This window comes from Vanellus vanellus, assembly GCF_965231255.1.
Source record: "Vanellus vanellus genome assembly, chromosome: 7".
Classification (NCBI taxonomy): Eukaryota; Metazoa; Chordata; class Aves; order Charadriiformes; family Charadriidae; genus Vanellus; species Vanellus vanellus.
The window spans coordinates 3,765,012-3,788,551 of record NC_138912.1 but is presented as its reverse complement, the minus strand read 5'-3'; the positions used below and the strand labels follow the sequence as shown (position 1 = coordinate 3,788,551).

Below are 23,540 nucleotides of genomic sequence, written 5' to 3'. Positions count from 1 at the left end.
CTTCTCAGCACCGCACGATTATCCACCAGTTATGAGAGATAAGCAAATTCCCAGTTTTGGAATTTTAACGCTTTTCATTATAACAACAACAACAACAACAACAAAATCTTTAAATCCTTCATTAAAGCTCATAGCTTCACCAAAATTGGATGCTTCCAACTATTTGTTGAGACACTAATGTGAGAGGACGCTGCAGCGGGAACCTGGGCTAGAGCTTGCCACCGGGGCCCCCGCCGGTTGCTCAGCGGTTCAGGTAGCCCCAGAGGTAACCTGGGTCTCGCCCCAAATCTTTGTTCCTTGTGAACTCGGACCTCGCAGGCAAACCCTTCGTGGAGCGCTTAGAAAGCAAGGAAGATTATTTCATTCAAAGAGATTGTGCTGGTGCAGCAGTTCTGGGGTTTGTGGCTCCTCCTCTATCACCGAGTAACAAAAAGCCTCCCAGGACTTGTTAAATTAGCCAATGTAATGAAGTCCAATTCTGCGTTATTTGCACAGGGACTGGAAAAGATTTCGTGTTTCCATGTACATAAACAAAACCTGGCTCAGCACACCAGGGACTTAAGAGGTTTATAAAATATAAAAGACATTCACATTAATCTGTTAAACAATTCATTCTCTACCCTGCCCTTTCCTACTAAGTGAATTCATTACTTATTAAATATATATATATTTGCTGCTGGCTCTTTTGCTCCCAGTGACTCACTGCTGGACCCCAGCACCTTGGGGCTCACTGGTGGGGGCCGTGATGCTGCCCCTGGGGCGCGTCCGGCCGGGGGGGAAGGAGAAGGCGCTGCCCTGGCAGAACAAGCACTGGCAGAAAATCGAAGACGCAAGTATACCTCTTCCTATTGTTACGAGGATTTGGGTCCGTAACAATGTCAGCCTTGCCGCAGCAAGAAGGACAGAAAGTCTTTGGGACTGCGCCATTGATCTGAGTTAAATTATCGGGAGGTGCGGAAATTGAACAAATGAATTCACCCCTTGGAAAATTAAAAAAAAAATAATAAAGCAGTTCCTCTGGTGCTGCCCAGACAATGGCGAGCATTTTTCTTCCAGGGATTGCTAAACTAAGGGAAAATGCCTGTTTCTTGCAGGACAGCTTGGGCAAACTTGGTCAAGACACTCAGGCATCTGCGACTCCTCTCAAGGAACTGTCGCTTGCAATTTTGAAGGGCAATCCTCTAAATTTATATACAAATCTATATATTTTTTCTGAAAATAACAGCACTTATTATTTAAAAGGATAAAACAGGTGATACTAAATAAAAATAGCTTAACAAGCTGGTTTTGCTTTTTCTTAAAAAAGGTCGTTATACCGAATCATTATGGCTCTGGGTTTGAAAAAAAGGCAAATGCATGCCCTACTTGAGCTTTATCCCCACAATAGTTTGGAAAGACATTAATTTGCCACAATTTACATCCACAAAGCAAAACGATGAAGACTCTTCAAGATGATGCAACTCCTCTATGAACAAAGATGGTGCTACTTTTCAACCCAAATGCAAGTAAAAGTGAAAATAGTAGCTACTTGCTTTTGGTTGCTTTATTTTCAGAAGACACTAATAGCTTCCCACTTCTCTAACAAAACCAAAAAACTCTTCCTATCACATTCCCTCCTCTCCTCCCCATATATTTTTGTTTCAGAAGCATTTATGTTACAATCATTGCCTTTTTTCATGCTACCTCATCACTACTGACCAGATAACAACATGACGTTACCTACTTTGTATTCGGGGTTCTTCTGCTGCTTATGTAGGGATAAGAGATATATTCTATTTTTCATTCCTTGTGAACAATTCAAAAGCCCCGCTGTTTCATAATCGGTTTTTTACTTCCCCAGCTAAACTGCATAAGCTATGCAATGGGTCTGTGGAACAAGTTAAACCATTGTCGCCTCCACCGGTCCCATCCAATCTCCAACTAGATTAGTTTCAAATCTAATCAAATTATGATACACCTAACAGGCACTAGCCGGTCCGTAAAGGGAGATTTGCCCGTTTCCCAGCCAAATGCAGTGGGTCTGAACACTCTCATTTTCATTTTGAATCCTCTGCCAAGTTATTGTACAGTCATCTTTCACCCAGTGACTGTAAGAGTGTCTTTTTTAAAGCCCATATCCAGCCAGGGGACACGTCTAATACAGGAAATGGTGTTGCACCGGACTTGACACGTACTCCAAAGAAACAAATGTGTACGTTGAATTTATGAGTCACCCCAATACATTTATTAAGCATTAAGTTGTGCTTTTACAACTGGTCTTCATCAAAGATATTTCATCTGTTAGCCAAAGCGTCATCTTTTCTAATGACTCATAATGAAGACTCATTCCATTTAGCTTGATTTTACTGGCTCATCAGCCTCTTGTTCTCAAGGGGCTAAGCTTGTTCTTTTCGGCATGTTCAACCCACATATAAGTGGCCATTAACTATACTTTCTCATTATGTAAGAATCAGCTAATCAAGACTGACCAAGAAATAACTGATGTTGTGATTAAAGAAAGAGAGACATCTGCTTGGAATTATCCAGACTGCTGTTTCAAAACTGATAAGGCATTTACTGCCTTAGTATTAAATTATAACAAGAATAAACGATTTTGGGGGGCAGCAGGGAGAATGTGGAGTTTGCTTTGCCTATCACTTGGAAGGTGAAGAGACGGAGAGCACAAAGTGCAAGCGAGGACCTATGTTGCGACGGAAAGGCAGAACCTGTCTGTAAATCACATCAATACAAGTGACAGAGGGAAGCAGACAAAAATTCCAGGCTATATTTAAGGGACTGGATGTAATGTAAAGAAAACTATTATTTCCATGGTTTCCAGAGATGTAGCAAAGGCTAAGTTGTAAAAATATCTCTACTTCCATCTCCTAATTCCCATTCAGGTTTTTTTTTTTCCTTTTTCTAATATCCAGAATAAAAATAACATTCATATCTATCAAATTCTTTTCTCATGTAAATCAAGAACCATTCCCCTGAAGTCAGAGCGGGCTGCATATATGTATTTCTGATTTAGTTTGACTAGGAGGCTCGCTTTACCTTATTTCTAAATATCATATGCAACTTTCCTGAAGCCAAAAGTTTACATATATCAGAGCACAGGAGATACATACTTCCTCTTATTCTCTTTGTTTTTTTTTTTTTTTTTTAAACAGAAAAACTGTAATAAGATGTGATCATTTTATACATAGGCACTAGCAAAACCCGGGTACCAGAATGCTAGTCAGATAAAATATGTAATGTGATAGAGGCTGCATTGAAACTGAATCATAACTAGAGCTGTAACTGAGCATAACTCCTTTTTTTCCTTAGGGGAAAAAAGAGCATCAGATAGGAAGAGGACAGTGTGCTTTTGCTGGACTAAGCAACACTGAGAAAGTGCAAATATGTGGGTCAGATGAAGGAACAGGCAAGCTCTGCTCTCATCCCGAGAGGACTCGGGAAGCATAAATTGCCAAGAACAGTCCTATTTAGGGGGAGTATTACAGTGTACTCAAATTACCTTATTCATACAAAAAGCATACTTCCACACACAGCCAGGTACTCGATTTTTTTTCATAGCTACTTCAAATGAACAAGTAGCAGGTAGTAAGATAAAAGCACAGAAATAAATTGGACCAATTTCTTGAAGGAATCTGTCTGGATTACTGAGGCCAGACATCAAAGAAGGGGGGAAAAAAAAGTGCCCTATTGCCAAGCTTATGTTTCCATATATGTATTTCCTCCACACTCAGACTCGTCATATAGACTCTGCTTTTTGAATCATCCCTCTTGGCCGATATTGCGATACTTAGCGCTCATACGCTGCTTTTCATCTTCAAAATGTGAACAGATTAATCCTCGAGGCTCCGCTGGAAGGAAATAAAATAAATAAATACCGGGAGCCCTATTTCCCAGCCGGGCAGGCGGCGGTGGGGAGGCGAGCTGACCTGACCTGGCCGGGGGGGACGAGCTGACCTGGCCGGGGGCTCGCAGAGCTGGAGGCGGCCGAGCGCCTACCGGCCGTGGGCTCCCACCCTGCCCGGCTTGGCAAGCGGGCGTTTATTTCTTCGGCAGCGCTTTCTGCCATCCTCCGCGGCCCTGAGAAACTGCTCTGTCACTTGGAAAGGAACTGACATTTTCTGGAAAGAGTCTCAAATTTAGCGTCCAGGAAAGTATCTGCTCCTCCTCTGAATCCAGCCCTATACAGAAGATTCTTGTCCTTAAGTACCTTGCGTCTGGCTCTTTCTCTCATTCTTTCCTCATTTCTTTTTGTTTTCCTCTTCTTCTCCTCTCTTTTTCTTTTCTTTTCTTTTCCTTCTTTTTTTTTTTTTTTTTTGTTTAAAGAGGAAAACCTTCCATAAGTAGAAGCAAAGAAACAGCTGGTGCAGCGAGCAGCTCTGCAGACATGCCTGCTGCCTGAGTCACACACGCCTCTCTCAAAAAATGTAGAAGAAACCGTTACATCAGTGAGGTTGAATCAGATCGTGCCCAAAGAAACGTCCAGGGATCACACTCCTTCTCCTGTTGACGTGGGGCATTAATTTCTTCCTCCCGCTGGCCCTCCTATTTCCCTGTATTTTGTGAGACAGGAGCATCACAACCTTTTCAGAGAGGGGTCTGTGCACACTGGCCTCCTTACCTGCACCCCTGGCAGAAGGGAAAACTTGAAATGCTGAAGGCTGCCCTACTTTGTCTGGGGAAGTTCACATACACCTGGAAATCCCTTTCAAAGGGGGTTTGAAAAAGGGCAAGAAAGAGGAAAAGAAGAAAAAAATAAGAAAAAAGAGAAAAGGAAAAAAGAGAAAAGGAAAAAAGAAAAAAGAAAAAAGAAAAAGGAAAAAAGAAAAAGGAAAAAAGAAAAAAGAAAAAAGAAAAAGGAAAAAAGAAAAAGGAAAAAAGAAAAAGGAAAAAAGAAAAAGGAAAAAAGAAAAAGGAAAAAAGAAAAAGGAAAAAAGAAAAAGGAAAAAAGAAAAAGGAAAAAAGAAAAAGGAAAAAAGAAAAAGGAAAAAAGAAAAAGGAAAAAAGAAAAAGGAAAAAAGAAAAAGGAAAAAAGAAAAAGGAAAAAAGAAAAAGGAAAAAAGAAAAAGGAAAAAAGAAAAAGGAAAAAAGAAAGGAAAAAAGGAAAAAAGGAAAAAAGGGAGCCAGATTAAGTCAAAATGAATGTGGAAGCTCCTGCACTCAATTCCTGACTGACATTTTTAAAGAAAACAAAGGTATGGACTTAATGAGAACAGGATAACTAATTTCTCTTTAGCCCCTTAAAAGTATTCCTACATTCAGTTCTTCATAAACATTTATCGCTTTAAGGCTACAGGGATGTAAACCCATGTCCCAGGACTTCAAAATACAAATAATTTGGGGTGGAGTGTGTGTGGGAGAAAAAAAAAAGTCTTCTTGGACCTACATGTACCTAAACTCCATGACCGCAGCATGGCAAAGCTGCCAAACCTTAGGATTTCACCATGACTGTGACAATATTATTAAGGTTTTGTTTTGGTGTGCTTTTTTTTAAACTTCTGACGGAGCAGAAAAGCTTGAGGATATGAGTCTTAAATATCACAACAAAAGAGAAGGTTGAAAAGGACACCAAATACTTGCATTTTTTTCCCAGTTTGTACTGACACGGACATGTATTGCCAGGACATGGGACATCCTCCTCCCGCTGTTATCTCCCTTCTGATACATCCACCACCCAACTAAAATCCCGGGAGCGCAAACTCAGGGAAGGGACAATTACCTGAATGGACCACGATACAAAGAGGTGCCAACAGCAGCAGCGATCTGACATGTAGATAGCCCACCGTATCAAAAAATATGTGTTTTAGGGAAACAATAATGTGTACCTCTTCCTCGCAGATGTGCAGTTTGTGCTTTGGGGGTCAGAGGGGAACAGCTGAGGGGATGTTCGCTCAGATGCTGAAGATACATTTAGGTTTTACATAAGTGGACATCTATAGACACAAATCTGCATTACAGAACTTGACCCCATTACTCAGTATTCGCGACAAAGAATCAATGACAGTCGTGCAGAGTGTGATTTGGGAGGACAAGTGCAGGGACCCCTGCAACCACGCACACAAGGACAAGGAGATCGAGCGTTAATGCCTCTAGGAACGATCCCCTGCAGAGTACCAGAAAGGTCTGCAGCGGGTACGTGGCCACGGTTGGCGGAGGCCGGTGGAAAGCTGGGAAGGCGGTGCCCGCTTTGGGAGGCACGTGCTGCGCCCGGCCCCAGGCCTGATGGGGATGCGGATCAGGCCCCGGACAGGGATTATGAGCAGAACTGAATTGTTCCTGTCGAATACTTCGTTTCCACGTGCCGCATAAAATAACGAAGAATTCATCTGAGGAACTGTACTTCAGTGTACTCTCTCTATTTACTAACCCCCTAAAAATAAATACACGAAACAGTGAACACCATAAGCAAATTAAACAGTTGGCTTCTTTCCCTATAGAATTTTATGAAGGCAACACTGTTCTCTCTGCAAAGCCTCCAGGAGAAGCTGAGATCCTAGGAACCCAGCCTGTGCCAGCAAGATACCACTAGATGCAAAAAGAGAGAGACTGGACACGCTGTCACGTATCTGCTCTTATTCAAAGACATCGGACCCCTGGGACTAAGCAAGCGAATATATCTAATAGAAAAGTCATTAAAAGCAAGTTCAACCTCAGTTTTGACTTGAAACCTCAGCCACAATCCTCCCTGTGTTTCTGAAGCAGAGAGCAATATCTACAGATGTTTCCGAAAAGCAGGAGAATCCTCTCTGTTTGGCCCGGGACACGTGTTGTGAAAAGGAGACCAGGCATGCCGGCTAACGTCGGAGCGCGTGACGACGCAAAGCAGAATTCCGTGCTTCCCCGTCGCTGCTATTGAAACGCTGCTCGCTCTTGTTAGAGGCAAATTAAAAACCCCCGACAAACAAAAGCAATCTGAAACCTGCCCAAGCAGCAGACAGCAGGAAGACGTGGGGAACACCCGGGAGGTTTGCGAGCAACGCCTGGGTCCAGCCGGACGCAGCCGGACTTCGCCCGCCGACCTGCGAAACGACCCGGCGGTGGCTGCGAGGCCATCGCTCCTCGGGCGCGTAACGCTTCTGCGCCACGTGGGCTGGCATATCGCTGTCAGTGGGAGATTGCGAGGTTCCCAGAACGCCGTTTTTACCTCTCGCCTCTCCCCTAATTATTTATGTTACAGTCCCAGATGATTACGCTTCGCCTGTGTGTTGGTTATCATCGCGATCGAGCCGACTCCAGCCCGCCCGCGGGAGGGAGGGAGTGCGCATTCCTATTGTGTTCTTACAGCCAGCTCTCCTCCCCGACCTCTCTGCTGAGCGACGGCAAAATGAAATGCTGAAAACCTTGCATTCTGCGGCACAGAGGGAGATTAAAACACAGTTCTGAAAATATAATATTCTACTGCTGCAATATATCTGGGGAGCGAAATCTAAAGCAGGCACTGCTTTATTAAATTTATTGCACCAGCAAGGATATTCCCCTCTCTATTATTGTTATATATTTAATTGGAAGGGATAGCTCTAGGGTTGCTCTGACTGACAGACACTGAACAAGCAAAACCTTGTGTTAACTCGGTTCAAAGCTGCCAACCCATGCAGCACGGGAGACTACCATTCTCAGGAAAACATTCACGCAGAGAAAACAGTACCTGTCCTATCCATCCAACTCTAATAATTTTTTGCATGCTATGTGAACAGGGTTTGTCATTCTGCCATACGTACAGGAATGTTAAACTTTCCCATACCTCAGTTTTCCCATCTGAGAAAGGGGATCATTCCCCCAGTCCTCCACGCGCACCGAGGCTGCGGGGTGAAGGCAGAGCAGCACCGGTGCTCCTGACCCCATGTACTGCCCCGAACCGACCCGGGGTTTGGGCTGGGACGAGGACACAGTCCTCTATTCCCTCCAGGGAACTTGGCACAGCCCCATCGCCCCGCTGTTTTATGGAGCATGGCAAGAGAAGAAGCTTGACCGTGTCAGCACTTGTGACATTCGGCCACACGGAGCTCTCCAGAATACAAATTCCAGTCGTTTTATCCTCTCCGCTTCCAGCATATTATATCAGCGTATAAATATCTTCTCTCATTGTTCCTTCCTGTTGGTGTATTTATGTAAGGAGAGAAACAAACAGCTCAAGAAAGCAGCAGTTTCTCTCCTGATGGAGCTGAACCCTTTTGCTCCGACGCACAGCTCCAAAACGACACGGCCGAAGGTAGCCCCAGCCACACACCCTCCGCTACCATTGCTAATACCGACCTAGGCTAAGACTCACTTGACTATAGAACAAATCTTGGTATCTCAGTGCCTTCCTTATACCACAAAGCTATAGCAAATACCTGTACCCTTAGAGCCACGGATCGATACCATTATTATCGTAGCTGTGGCAGCGGAATCTTCACATTTCGGTGTGGTGGAGACCGTTTGATGGTTGACTTTACAGAAGGGAAAAATTGTTACTTCCATTAAAGTGAAACTTTTCCTTCAATTAAAGTGAAACCCCAACTGTCAGCTCATGCCGGAACGCTGCAGTAGAGCTGCCAGCTCCAGCATTTGCGGATAAAACAGTCAGGGGTCACAGTTTTTTTGGCTAAGTTACAGCCCAGAGTGATAATAGAAAGTATATTCTGAGAGGTCCCATTTCCCTATTTGGTATTTGTTTGTTTAGATTTGTTTCCTCTATCTGTGTTTCAACCCATTGATTGTATATAAGCATGTCGATTCATTAACAAATTTTGTCAGCTATTTTCTTTGGCGCTGGAAATGGGTTGTTTCCCTGCTAAATTAATCCAGCCAGAGTGTCACTGGCACGCCAATCAGCACTCCTATTCAGAAAGGTCACACAGAAGAGAAGAGAAAACTACTTTTTTTCGTAACCAAAAAAGAATACGAAAGATTTCTGAACACTAAAGCCTCATTGGAACAGGTGACATTAGCGCTGTGCTTGAAGATGCCCATTGTTTGCTTTTCAGACTCGGGGAACTCTGCTGGGACCTCCTCTGTCCTGGAGCTAAGCTTGCAAAGCCACCTCCAGTACCGGACCATTACATCCCAATACATCCCCGGCACTGTGTCTCCATGTAGAAGCGGTAAACGTGCAAGGGGGACAGTCAGAGATCTTCTGGAGATCTCTGGGATCCCAGAGGATTTCAAGGCTAAGATGGAGACTTACACCATGGCCTGGGGTGGATTTTGCCTCCTGATAAAATAGAAGAATTTTTACTGAGGGAATAAAAGGCAGCAATCTAAGCTCATATATTCCCTTTTTTATATTGCTCTGTTAAAGGCCGTGTTATAAACCTGATGAAAAAGAGTGTAAAGTTATGGGGAAAGGAAGAGTGAGCTCTGCTTTTGTAAAATACTTAACCTCTTTCTTTCCACGTTCCCCTGGACGCTGCCAAGGGCCCGTCAGCCACAACGGCACTGATTGCACCCTCACTGCTCCCTCTGCAGTCGGTCAGTGAAGTCCCACCAGAAGAAGACTGTCCAGGACGCACCGGAGATGCTGCCAGTGCCGATGTCCCAGGGCAAAGCCACCCTACCTCCTTACTTGCCCCCACATGCTTTCAGCTTATCTCAGCTTTTTATCTTTGTCTGCCAGAGGCTCAGGTATATACGGGAGTCAGCGTTGAAACAGCTCTCTAACATCTGTTCAAAGTTATATTTCTTTGACATTCCTAATTATGACCTTTGTCAGCAAATCATTTAAGCATGAAATTAATTTTGAAAATAAGTAATTCCACTGACTTTACCTGGATTACTCATATGTTTAAAGTTAAAAGAACGCTTAAGTACTTTGCTGTATACAGACTTATTTCTGACAGAGTGTAAAATGTTTCCAGTTGCAGAAGAACAGCCAGTAGTCACATACCGTTCCCCTCTCCGACTCCCATTTAATCTTACAGGGGTTTTGTTTCCTTTACACGATAGTAAGCCTACTTTCCTCTAAGACCCACGTGCTGCCATCAACTTGAAAGGAATTTGGATGTGCATACATTACTGTCCCTTGCACAAGAGAAGTGCGTCGGTATTATTGATGTAATGCACACCAGTACAGTCAGTTGCTCTGAAGGGCGGTTTATTTTGCAGCTGATCGATGATTTGCTGATTCTGGAAATCTCTCTGTATGACAAGTGTTTCTAAAACATTTAAGGTACTACAGAGCTTAAGGTTCTCAAGAGTGCAATCATATTTTGCAACTAAATCATAGTAAGAAACGTGCTGGCAGCATAAGCTCACTAGCAGGTTTGCTACGATTGACAAATTGAATTCGCGGCAAATAATTTTGGTTTTGCAATTACAAATGTGCAATGCGTGAAAATTAATCACTGAAGTATTTAATGAATACGTACAAAAGTAAGCTTAACAGCTGGAAACCACAGAGAAGATTTTAAACCCGAAGCTGTGAAGTTAGGTACCAGTAACTCTTCCAGAACTAACTTATAATATCTTGCCCAGTACATATGAGCACATCTTGCTGAGTCTAAATATCAGAAAACACCAAATTGACATTAAATATTTCCATAGATAACAGATGGTTTAACACATCAGTCCCCACTTGGGGTTGCCTAATGCATCTGAATCATGTTTTGAAATATAATTCAAGGTTTGGAAAATCTCTAAGGTTTTCAATAAATGGAGTTTAATGTCAAGACTACTCAAAGCAGCTGTTTCCACTAACCATGGAAAATCACATCCAGTTTTTTTTGCATGACCCAATGCAGAAATTATGTAATTTAGGGGTCCCATCCACCTCCACCCCCACCATTCTCCAAGGAATAACATGCTTCACACGAAACTACAGTAAAATAACAGCACACATATCAGAGCTTCATACGTGTTGTCACTTATTACTCAAGAAAAGATGTTTGTGTTTAGCGCTCCACTTCTACCTAAAGCATGCTGATTTAATGGCTGCTCCGATGCTCAGCATCAATGCTTTCAAGATACTTGAGCTGCACATTTCATGCCAGCGTCGGGAAGACGGAGCAGGCCGGAGGAGACGGGGCTGTACGCACATCTGCTGGTCCTCTCTGCAGCCTTGGAGACCCATGGGCAGGAGCTGCAGCGTGGAAGCATTGCCCCTTCTCCAGCTACGCGATGACCTTCTCACACCTCTGGGGTCCATAATCTACCCTAGGTCCAATCTGGCCCACTGCCACCAGCTGTTACTCCCCATCCTCTGCTCTGCCGAAATGCATTCTCTCATTTCTCTCCTGGACATTATTTTTCACTTCACGGACCTGCAGGACCCCCTGAAAGAAGCAGCGCATCCACGCTGCGTGCTTCACCGCCCAACCGCCTCAGCTCCCCTGCCGCCACCTGCCTCTCCATGCCAGAGACAACATGCCCAACACTGTCATTGCAGGCAGAAGAAATGCACCCACCAGTTTCCACAGACAAGCACAGAGGCCTTGAGGTTGCCCTGAGGAGCACACACCAGTTGTGCAGACCAACGTGCTGTGGTATTTACAGAAACAGGTAACAAACAGATCTACACCACCCCCCCACCACCCCCAAAGCAGCTTCTGCATGGACTTACACCACTCAGATCATTGTTTCTTCTGAAAATCAAAGTCAGTCATACTGGATAAAAGGGAGAAATGATTTTGCCAAACCATGACCAACAACTTCTGTGGTTTGGGATCTATGAACTGCCTCGCATGCTACAAATGCCAAACACAGCCAAGGTTAATTGTACCGGTTTACGATACGACATAGAAGCTCCTGCTGAGATGAGGAACCTCATGCTGTTAACACCATCCACAACTCTTCTAGAATGCAAATCTTCTGGTGGACACCCCACCATAGGGATAGGTGAACTAAAAAATAATCATTGATAAATACGATATTTCTTCAGGAGCAGATCTCAACATCTCCAAATCTAGTTAGTCAGACAGATGCTCATAGAGTTAATTTACAGTACTTTCATGTCCTGCTTCTAAAAGAGGCGGAGGTTGCATCTTACCGTTTTCTAAATCTGACTTTATTACAGGTACAAGCGAGTTTGGTACGTTCAGCAAGGCCTGTATTAGCAGTTTTATGTTCTTTTAATCGCTGACATGGAATGTAAATAGTTTCCTCAACTGCTGCATACTTCCCATTCCTGAAGGAAGGCACACCCTTTGACAAAGATTAAGAGAATATAAAGTTAAATCCCCGTTTACTAAAGGAATTAAATCCTCCTCTAGTTACTGAAACAGAGCAACCTATGCATGGGGGATCTACATACCCTTCAAGGATAGGAAATGAACAACTACGAAGCATTAAAAATAATGTAAAGAGAGTTCAAGATTTGGGCCTGATGTTGAATAATAAAGTGAACTGGATTTTATCACAGCTGGGTAATGTTAGGGTTCATCCAAATGACTGGAAATAAAAAGCGTTTTTTGTTGTTTTACTACAGAGGACTAAAGAGGTGCCCCGTTGTTTTCCATTGAAGTCGTCCATCACCAGCCCGAGGCAGCGTGTACCCGGCCTCCCTGGGACATTTGCTTTCACATGCACATTCCTTCCTCTTAACACATAAAGCTGCACCACTTACTTCTACGGTTTCTCTATTGCAGTAAAAAAATACCTCTGCTGCTTTTATTTCACAGCAGGGAAGCCTACAGAACACACAGATCCTTGCTAAAGTTTATAAAAAGTTTTCCCTATGTTGAGAGTGATCTTTGGTTTTCCTTTGACAAGCAGCATGTAGTTGTCCTGATCTGGATTCCGACAATATTCTCTCAAGATGCTTTTAGAGGAAAAGCGGTTGAACAGCTCAGAAGGTGGACTAAGACTTTGATGACTCGGTTCCATTTGTCATGTACTTCCAGAGAAGTGACTTCATTTCTGTACGGTTCTGTACCCCTTTGTAAAAACTCTCCTGGGTTTCTGCCGATGGGACCATCTCTACAGCAGCCCCTGTTGTCCCTCTCTGAAAGCTTTTGGACATGAGCTGGAGTTGTCAAGAGCTCATGGAGGAAGATGAAATCTTTACAGCCCACGAACAAGGGCTCAAGCTCAACTTTGGTCACGAGCCTCATAAACAGCACAAACATCCCATCGTCAGCCCCTTGCCAGCAAACTCAGAGAACTCCCATTTAAAAGTCCAGCAGGGGTTAAACCCAAAGGCTTGATTTATCTTCCCTGAGCAGCTCAGCCACTGCATGGAGGTAACCATGGTCACAGGCAGAGTTAGGAGGGCTAAGTCCTCCAAAAAAAGTTCCAAAGACCGTAGGATTTTCCACATTACTGTAAATAAAAGGGCTTATCACAGGAAAGAAGGACAAACCCAACCCAAATAATAACGACCAACAGGAACACACTGAGAGGCAACACGCCCGTTTTCAGTCCCACAGAAAGGCAGATGACCACAGAGATTCTTGCTCGATAAGCAGTGTGCAAACACATAACCCCCCCAAACTGGAACAAAACTCTCTTGTTAGGGGCCTGTTCCATAAGCCACCAGTAGCAAACTTGGCCTGAGGTTACCGTTAAACCATCAATTTTAAAATTATAACCCTTCTCTGAGAACCTCCAGTATAAAGTGAACGTACAACAGCGTTACTTACTCATTCCTCTCCAGATTGATGACCAGATGTTTCCTTCCAGCTTGTATTGCAAACTGCAGCAGTGCCGGGTGATTCTGGAAAAGCAAAACAGAGTTGGCTGAGTCCAAACCCAGAGCCCATCGTCCCGCACCCCGCTCTGCCCTGGAGCCGGACACATGTCCGCCGTCGCAGGATCAGCCCCTGCTTGGGAGCTACAAAGAGAAGTGTTCGTGGCGTCCCAGCTCTTCCGCCGCAGCTCAGTGCGAACAAACATCGCGGGGCAGCACGGCGCCGCGGGATTGCGCACTCGGGTCATCAGGACACCGTGGTGTGCCCTTGAACAGTCGCACCACTTGCAACTTTGCAGATCAGAGCGCACCTTGCCTGGGAAGGTAAGCGTAGCGATGCGGTACGCATCAGTTCCAGGAGACATCAGATACAGTTTTGAATTATCTCTTTTTCCTCTCCATACAATAGCATAACTACATAAAACACTGATATAATCTCTTATTAATGCTCGGCCTCATTGTATGGTATTTTAAAGTGAAGTACAGGTAAGCAGGTTTGGGCTTTGCATGACCATTTTGAGTTTAAGATATCCATGTTCAAAGCGAGTACCTCCTGCGTTAAGAGCAGACCTGTAGTGCTGTGACCGCCGTGAGCAGGGTGGCTCTAACAGAAATGCTTTTTCCCCGTAAGGCTGAGTATGCTAAATATTGGCGTGTAGAATGGCACATGTCACCTAAGCCTGTCACGGAAGCTAAACATAAAGTACAGACAGGCTGAACTATTTTTTCCCTATAAACAGGCAAACATTTTATTATGTATTGTAAACTTTTCATAAGGAATAATTAAGTTTTTGCTTAAAAAAATAAACAATTGGTCTTGGAGAAATATGGTCAACAGTACTATCAAGTATCTCTGTAAGAACAATAGGCAAAGTATTTGTACGTATAAAAGTATTTAAGAGAATTTTCTAAACAAGACATCAACAGCACACGGGAATCCCAGCTGCACTCCAGCATGGAGGCGGGACCAGAACATCTGGATTGCATTTGCAGCACCATCATGACTGCGCGCAATCTTCAGGTTGTCATTCCCCTGATTAGAAAACAAGTTCTTTCTCATCTCAAGTATCCAAAGGTAAATCCACTATTTTTTTTTTTTTTTTTGGAAGCTGTGAGAAAGCATCAGAAGAGCCTGGCGATCCCCTCGGAGGCAGGAGGGAGGGGATGCTCAAGCACTAGTTTGCAGAAGGGGGCAGAGCACCTGCCCAGGCTCTTCAAACTGTACTTCAAACGAGAAAGCACAGTTTACGATATGCTACTTACTCTTAATCCAAAAGATTGAACTCACATATATTTTAAGACTGTTTACACTTAACTTACATTTCACTAAACAAACTCACTGGGTTGCGAGACACTGTTTCCTTGGTTTGAAATTCCGACGGTAGCTCAATAAATCACTTGTTCCTCTCTACGCTCAATACGCTTTTCTGAAGATTTACATCAGCCAATTGCAGTACCGAAGCAGGATAATTTTAGGGTTATGGTATTTAATTGATTTATTGAGAAATGTGTCTGAATTTGTGATTGCTACAGCGGGTGCCTTGATGGAGCCCCGGCTGCGGGACAGTCAGTGCCCCCCTCCACCCCCCATCCGGAAACGCAATGATTTTTAAATGATTTGGAAAATTGGAGATGTTCATTAAGAAGTGAAATTATGAGGAGGCTGTCGTAGAATAAACACAACTGTGATTTTGTTATAATAAAAAATAGCTGACACGCCCCCAGTGCTCTCAGACGTCATTAAGCCCAGACTGTGACTGAGATACCATTGCTTTCTTTCAAGTGTCCTGCCCCGCTGCTCGTGCAAATTCAAATATGCTTTCCCTCTCCCCATGAAAAACAGCAACAATATTGGAATTCTGCATCTATGTGAATTTTGCAGAAACTGGTTCCCACTAGAATGCTAAATAAATGCTTCAGACTATCCTGGCACTCAGCAAACACATGGGAGTCATTTATTGGTATGAATATTTAGAAGCAGTGTTGATTACCACTTTAATATTAGTGCACTGGTTGCAAACCCCTTAAGATACACATACTATAGAGTTTTGCGATAGTAAAATACAATTAATTATATTATAACACAGTAAATAATTAAGATATTGCAGTAGCACAAATGGATTCTTTTCAGCTAAAGGCCCTCTGTTAATATGTAAATGATAACTATGTTTATTCATGAGTTCACAGTGGTACTTATTTGACAGTCAATTGATGTTAGTAAGTTGTGAAGTTAAAAAAGTAGCTGCGGAATAAAAGAGACTGTTACAAGACGAAAACATCCCTCACAGAATTCCTAAAGCTGAAACTTCTTATTATCGAGCACAATAACGTCCCCAGTTAGGATGCTGGATTGCTTTGCCTGAGACCCAGGTTCAGATTCTTGATTTACCATAGCTTTTTCTTTCAAACAAATGGCTCATCGCCTTGTTTGCCATCTGAGAAGAGATGAAACTGTACTTTTTCTTACTCTGACTGGCAGTCACAAGCATAAATACAGTAGAAATTACACACTGCTCAGGTGCTATGGTGATTGGAAACACATAAGCGCTTAAGATGATACACTTCTAATGCGAAAAAAAAATATAATTCAGAAAGGATGTTTTAGATTTGTGGGTTTTTTCCCCCCCTTTTAAAAATGTGTACACTCCTGAAACAAACTCAGATCTTTTACTTTACCTTTTTTGCAGCGCCAGTGATGTCTCCCCTAAAGTATTTGCATGGCTCTGCTACAAGACCTTAAAAGCTCGTTTTGAATTTCATGAAGCACCGTAACACTCTTCCTTTACAATCAATATTTGCAAAGCTGAGTTGCAAGATGAAATAGGAAATACCATAAATACAGATATTAGATCGCTGATTTATATTTTCTGTTTAAAATAATCGAAAAAGCACGTTGTGAGGGCATATACTCTTCTGCTTTCAGAAAGAACCACTTGTTATAAGCCTTTCTTAAGAACCACAAAAAATATTTTCCATGCTGTTACCACAACTTATTCCCACGTTGATCCCTTTAAAATTATCAAACGTGAAAGTAAAGTGAACCTTATGAAAGTCGCATTATTTAAACCAGATTAAATAATTTTGTATGGTTCTACCTTCTTTTCTCTACAGACTTATGTTTTCCAGTTCTTTCTACTCTTAAACTACAATTTGCTGCATTCTTTTTGGCAATGTTTTTTGTGGCATAAAAGAAGATTTCATCAATGCACACAATCTGTTCCCTGATATCCTAAGAGGCAGAACTGACTTCAGCATGATTAAAGTTGTACTCTCCGTAACTTTTCCCTCTTATTTAGAGCATTTACTTTCAAAATCTATACCAAATTGTATCAGCAGAAATGGAAAAGTATTTCCCTCATTAATTTGCTCCGTGCTTGTTTGCTTGCTGAGGGAGGTGGTTTGAATTGGCATTAGTGAAACAGTATTCTAAAGGAAATCGGTGAAATAAGACGTTAAGGCCAAGCAAGAATTCTCCCTGATAAAGCAGATAGACATGAATAAAGCCCTGCTTGAACAACTGGAAGGTGGTGAGACAGTAGCCTACTTCTGAGTCAGAGTAGTTCACTTATTTTCTTACAATGAAATTAAAATCACTATGCGCCAGTAAAACTAGTTCAAGTAGTACATGTTTTGTAAGTACTATTAACTTTCGTCATTATAAATCACATTTTTCTCTTTCTGTACAAAGATCTGGGGATTAGAAAGGATGGTTTGGGAATTACGGGCTTCACCTGTGAACGTGGAGACGACATTGGGAGCCCAACTCTGCCATGTGTCTTGGCTTGGACAACTGCGTTTCACTGTGGGAAACAGCAAAACCCTCCAGTTGAGCCAACCTCTTACACTTCAGCTCTTCTTGTGCTACATTTACCCTTTCTACCTCTTTTCTCCAAGTCATCTCTCCAAAATGGACATGGCAATAGTTTTCATCCTCCCGTCTTTGTCTCCTTAGCGCGTAAGATGTTTTAGGAAGGCACTCTTCCTAAACACAGAGGTGAGCAAACACGCTCTTCCTTCTGGTGAAGGCATCAAGGCATTACAAGAACAGTGGCTCAAAAACAGCAGTAACACTTTTTTCCTTTAGTTGCTCATGTTTTATCACATTGCCACAATGTGATTGTGGACAGCAGGTCAAAGGAGGTGATTCTGCCCCTCTACTCCACTCTGGTGAGACTCCACCTGGAGTCCTGCATCCAGCTCTGGAGTCCCCAACATAAGAAGGACGTGGACCTGCTGGAGTGTGTCCAGAGGAGAGCCACGAGGATGATCCGAGGGCTGGAGCCCTCTCACATGAGGAGAGGCTGAAAGAGTTGGGGCTGTTCACCCTGGAGAAGAGAAGGCTCCGGGGAGACCTTATTGCAGCCTTCCAGTCCCTAAAGGGGGCCTACAGGAGAGCTGGGGAAGGACTTTTTACTCGGGCATGTAGCGATAGGACGAGGGGGAATGGCTTTAAACTGGAAGAGGGCAGGTTCAGATTAAACATTAGGAAGAAGCTTTTCACTGTGAGGGTGGTGAGGCACTGGCACAGGTTGCCCAGAGAGGCTGTTGAGGCCCCGTCCCTGGAGGTGTTCAAGGCCAGGCTGGAGGTGGCCTTGGGCAACCTGGTCTAGTGAGAGGTGTCCCTGCCTATGGCAGGGGGGTTGGAACTCGATGATCTTCAAGGTCCTTTCCAACCTAAACCATTCTATGATTCTATGATTCTATGAATACCAAAACAGAGTCTCAGTAGCAGATTTTAAACTCCTTATACTTTCAGTGACTACTTTCTAATAACAATGATATAACAGCCTAAAAAAAAAAATTAATTGTTTTTTATGCCTGAAATACTAGTAGCTGTCTATTTAGAATAGATTTGTTCACTTTGGTGGGATGCCCATTCTGGAATTTGAATACAAAGTAGTTGTCACTGAGCATATTTTTCTGCACCGTAATCTAGGAAAAAGTCTTAATCATTGCTGGATCATGTCTTCCTTTGGACTGCGGAGCTGGCAAGCACTGTGATCACACTGCGGTGCTGTGCGCTTTTCCCTTGATACCGACTGTTGAGTTTGGGATAGAATACTTCAAGTTATTTCTTATTACATTTAGAGACAGAAAACTGATGAAGTGGACAGTCCTAATGCATACATCTTTGCAGCTTCCTCTCTATAAAAGATAAAGGATTCTATTGGATTAAGATACATGAGTTAGACCAGCACATAGAACTTTAAATAAAAAAATATTCTGGCAATTACATAATAGAAATAAAAGGAAATATCTATAGTCAAGGCAAAGAGTGTAAATAAACTCAAACCAACAGCATTAATTCATTTGGAAAGAGAAACACATTTTCATCTGGATCAGATGTCCAAATCCAGGATTTGAGAACAAAGATCAGCACAAGAAATAGAACCAAAAGGGATGATTTTGCTTCGCTGGTTTCAAAGTTTTAAATTATATTCTAACATGGTAGACAGAAATAGGCAGGTTTGTTTAATGCAAGAAAGCAGTTTCCAATCCCTCCAGAACTGCTATTGACTTTGCTAACGCCAACCTTGCAACAGGGTCAAACTTTGCATATGTGGTCAGGCTGACCTACACCCATGAAGTGCCTGTCACGTGCCAGGCCACGGTTTGCATGAACTGTCCTGACAGGTCACTGGTGGGACATTCCTAGTCTGAAATGGGTAAAAATTGGCAAGATGGTAAGGAAAAGAGCGATTACATGGATAATTATGGATTGCAAATAGCTGTATGCAACAAGGCTCCTGATACTCAACATGGAGCAAAAATAAAACCAGCAAAAACTCATAGACCGTCATATGTAATAATTAGTTGCCTGGGCTTTAGTTTGAAGTAAGAGAAATCGCATCACCAGTGACAGGCACAGGAGAAGAGATTGTAGAAGCCACTCTAGCCTTGCGCAAATCTTATCATCGGTGTACCAAACCATACAAGAAAGTGCAATTTTCCCATAGGATGCATAAAGAACACAGAGATACAAGAGATGAGTGTCATTTATTTTGACCCGCTACCACAAAGCCAGCCTGGCTCTGATGCGTATGTGGTCGTGGGTGGTGGCTTAACGCAGTGTTAAACAAGGCAGCTGGACGCAGAAGCAAATCAATATTTGTTCATGAAAACACTGAGAGGAACAGTGAAGAGACATTTCCATAACGTGGAGAAACCAGAATATGCTTTTGAAACTAGAGCATGTATTCAAAACAAAACTAAATACATAGCTCGTTCACGCAGAAATTACCTACTCACAACTGGCCAACGAGGACCATTGCCTTTTGGTTACCTGGCTGCATTGACACATGTCAAACTAGACGCGATGACGTGGTAGCCATGGTAGTCTACCAGGGGATCATTAAGGAGTATTTTTTAATCCAGAGTCTTAAACTGTGCAAAAAGCACCAACATTTACTCTAAGGATAAGAACCTATTTACTTTCTCCTCTATGCTCCTGAAAACAGAAATCCCAACACAAAGAAGTGAGGGTCATAAGTTTATGTTATCTCATAAGCATAGCTCTGGAAATGAAGGAGTTTTGACATATATCAGATAGTTACATTCCACACAAATCTAGGTGCTTTTTCTTGTATCTGAAGAGTTAACGTCAGGAATTAGAAATTGCATAACTGAGCAAAGAGTACGTTATTTCCAGCAGGGATACATTCTATGCCATTTTCTGCTATCTATATGAAAATACCTTTTTTCCCCCCTTATTTATCACACACTGATGTTCTGTGTTGATGCCTTCACAAGCTAAAAGGTATGTTTAAATGTATCAGATAGTTGGGCTGATACTACTCCTCTACCGTCTGAAATACACAACGAGGGAAAAGCTTGGAAATCTATAAGAAATAAAGCCACCTAGGGAATCTTACCATGATAAGTGGAATTCAATCCAACAAATGCAAGCTGCCTACAAAGTACATACATTTAAGATAATTGCCATCAGCAACAAATACTATAAATTGCACGCATTGCTTTTAAATCAGTAATTATTTCTTCCTTTTCTTTTGGCTTTAGTTGAGAAGCGAACACAAAAGGTTGTGTTTCTTGCAAACACCTCCGAAACCAAGTGATATTTCATGCGGACATGAAAAGTATAAACATTTAATTCATATTGTCTTGCAAGTTCCTGAGGGCAGTGAATTCAGCTGTGCTTCCCTTACTGTCAAATGACAAGCATGTATCCCTGTGGCTGTATATAATGAGTAGCAACAAAGAGAACAGAGTGTTTTGCAGTTGTTTTTTTTCTAATGGCGTAGCAAAGAATCACATCCCCTTAACAAATTGGCTGAGCCACTCCAATAACACAGGAAACCAAAGAACTTCCAAGTTTGTTCCCAACTTTAAATAAAGTGGTTCTTTGAAAACCGAAGGATCATACTCTTCTCTTTCTTGCTGACTGTACAAATAGATGTAAGAGTCTTCTATCTTGAAGGCATTCAAGAAGTCTTCTATCTTGAAGGCATATCTGATCTATTTCTTTCTTTTCTTTCTTTCTTTCTTTCTTTCTTTCCCCCTTTTTTCTTACCTCCTCCTGTAGCAAATGAACCTGCTGTTTGGAGGTAGTCAGGCTTTTCTACCCTTTTCTTTTCCTGCTTCCTACGCTGCTGCCCTCCACAAGACCCAGCAGAAACCACCGCACATGAGGTCCTAAGGCAGGGACGAGGCAAAGGCAGCAGCTCTTCTGCCCCTTCCCCGGCTGCCTTACAGGGATAGAAAACCCCGCCATGGAGCTCATGTGCCACACGTGAGACAGGAGCAACGGGACAACCTTGGGAATGACCCAAATTCAAGCAGGCTTCTCGTCATAAGCTAAAAAGACTTTCAATTAAAGTGTATAAAAATAACTGTTTAGGTGCGGTGCCTCTATACCGCTGGCAGCCCCAGCCTGTGGCCATCAGGTTATTTGGCAACATCTGCTGAAGCTCCTACGAATCCCCGTAAAGGGCTATTTAAATTAACAGTTCTTTGCTCACTGTTGGTGTCCCAAGATCCCTATCCAGAGTTAAAAATTCAAGCAAATAACACTCAAGAAAGAGGAAACCGAGAAGTTAATTGTGCCAGACCAAAATCAATAAAACTACACAGCTCTAGCTCACAGTTTCCTGGTTTCCATGCAGAAATACAAAGCTAATGACTACTCTGGGAAAGGGAAAGCATGCTTACAATTTAGCTACATCCTTTTGGTGAGGTATTCCTGATTTACATTTTTTTTTTAAATTATAGCATAACCAAGCTAAAACATGCTCAAAACGTCATAACATTATGGGTCAAATATTTCAGGAGCAAATCCAAAATAACTAGTTTGATGTTTTAAAGAAATCTGCACCTTCTAAGGCTGAGTTGTTATGCTCTGAATTTATTTTGTGCCAGTAAAAAGTCAAGCACGAAAGCTGGATTCAACATTTACGCCATATTTTCATTATCAGGCACTGAAGTTGCACTAAAACATATTTATGTGCATTTGGCCAGCTAAACGGGGATTAACAGAAAATTCACAACTTTATACATTAAAAAAAAAAAAATAAATGTAAAATGTGTTCTTTCTTTCTTTTTAATTAAATCTAAGCAGAGCAAATAGGGCAGCCTTGGTTTTTAAAGCAGCTATCCAATTATCTGCTGAACTATATTGGTTAAAAATAGGTCAAAATCAATACGCCCTTTTCAGGACAAACTGAAACAAAAATCTTTCAAAGATTCCTAAAAACAAGTTCAGAGAACAAACATGAGTGAATTATGAAAAAGGGGACTGGTGTTGCCAACGCTTTGAGAAAGCCGAGCGGGAGCGAGCTCCGCTATCCTGTGTTTCAGGATGTGGTTTGGGAGAAGGATGCGTGCTGTAACACAAACCAGCCAACGGGAGGTATTGAAGCCCTTCCTGTATCTTTGCAGCAGGATGGATGCACACCAACATAAACCAACATTCGGTGTGTATTTATTACACTTCTCTGCGCGCCTGATGACCTGCAAGGAGTCTGCTCCGCATCTGGGAGCGGGTGATTCGTTAGATTCACGAATCACAGAGGAAGGAAGAAAGGAAAATGAAACAACATATGGTTTCGACTGAATGGAAATGACTGCACCAAACTGTGAACTCAATTTTGTATTAAGAACAAGTAATAAAAATAATAATAAAAAAAAATACGTATGCTTTTAGCCAGCTCTCATTTAGCAGGGCCTGTTGCGACAGGACAAGGGGTAATGGTTTGAAACTAAAAGAGGGGAGATTCAGACTAGATAGAAGAAAGACATTTTTTACGCTGGGAGTGGTGAGCCCCTGGCCCAGGTTGCCCAGAGAGGTGGTGGCTGCCCCATCCCTGCAAACATTGCGGGTCAGGCTGGACGGGGCTCTGAGCAACCTGGTCTGGTTGAAGATGTCCCCGCTCACGGCAGGGGGATTGGACTAGATGGCCTTTAAAGGTGCCTTCCAACCCAAACCATTCTGTGATTTATTGTGATGTATCCCAAACAAACCCCGCTTAAGGTGCTGCCTGCCACCCCTTTGAAGGGCTATCTCCACAAAGCTATCTAAGGCCTCTAAATTTTGTCGTTCAGATACTGACCTGACTTCACGGAGCACAGGACTTTCTACCCAGACCATCAGTACAACTGGCAGGCCCTCAGCTTGGAAGCAGGTCAAGAGCAGTAGCGCTTTTTAATCCGAGTTTGACAGAGGGGTGTGTTGTTTGCTATGACAACCCGTTCCCTAAACCGGCTGGAAAGACCGTGCCCTTCCTGTCCTCTGACACGCGACGACCTCGCTGAAGAGGTCGGGCAGGAGGTTGATTGCAGCTATGCAGATTTTAGCTTTTTGAAAGACCTACAAATATAAAGGTCTCTTTAATAGTAAAAAAATGACTTGTTGAAGAGTCTGAGAGAAGAGTCTCTTGTTGAAGAGACTTGTTGAAGACCGGTTAAAAGTTAAATCCTCCCCTACAACGTTTTT

At 42.7% G+C, this 23,540-nt stretch overlaps 1 protein-coding gene across 2 annotated transcripts in view; it reads right to left on the bottom strand.

The window, feature by feature from the left end:
- Nucleotides 1-23,540, bottom strand: part of ADAM12 (ADAM metallopeptidase domain 12) — a gene marked incomplete at both ends in the record, with an annotated part of 190,480 nt that overhangs the window by 127,906 nt on the left and 39,034 nt on the right. For both annotated transcript variants that reach the window (XM_082486654.1, XM_082486655.1), the window contains one exon: nucleotides 13,548-13,621. In XM_082486654.1, the coding sequence (XP_082342780.1) occupies nucleotides 13,548-13,621 (74 nt within the window). The remainder of the gene's footprint in view (nucleotides 1-13,547; nucleotides 13,622-23,540) is intronic.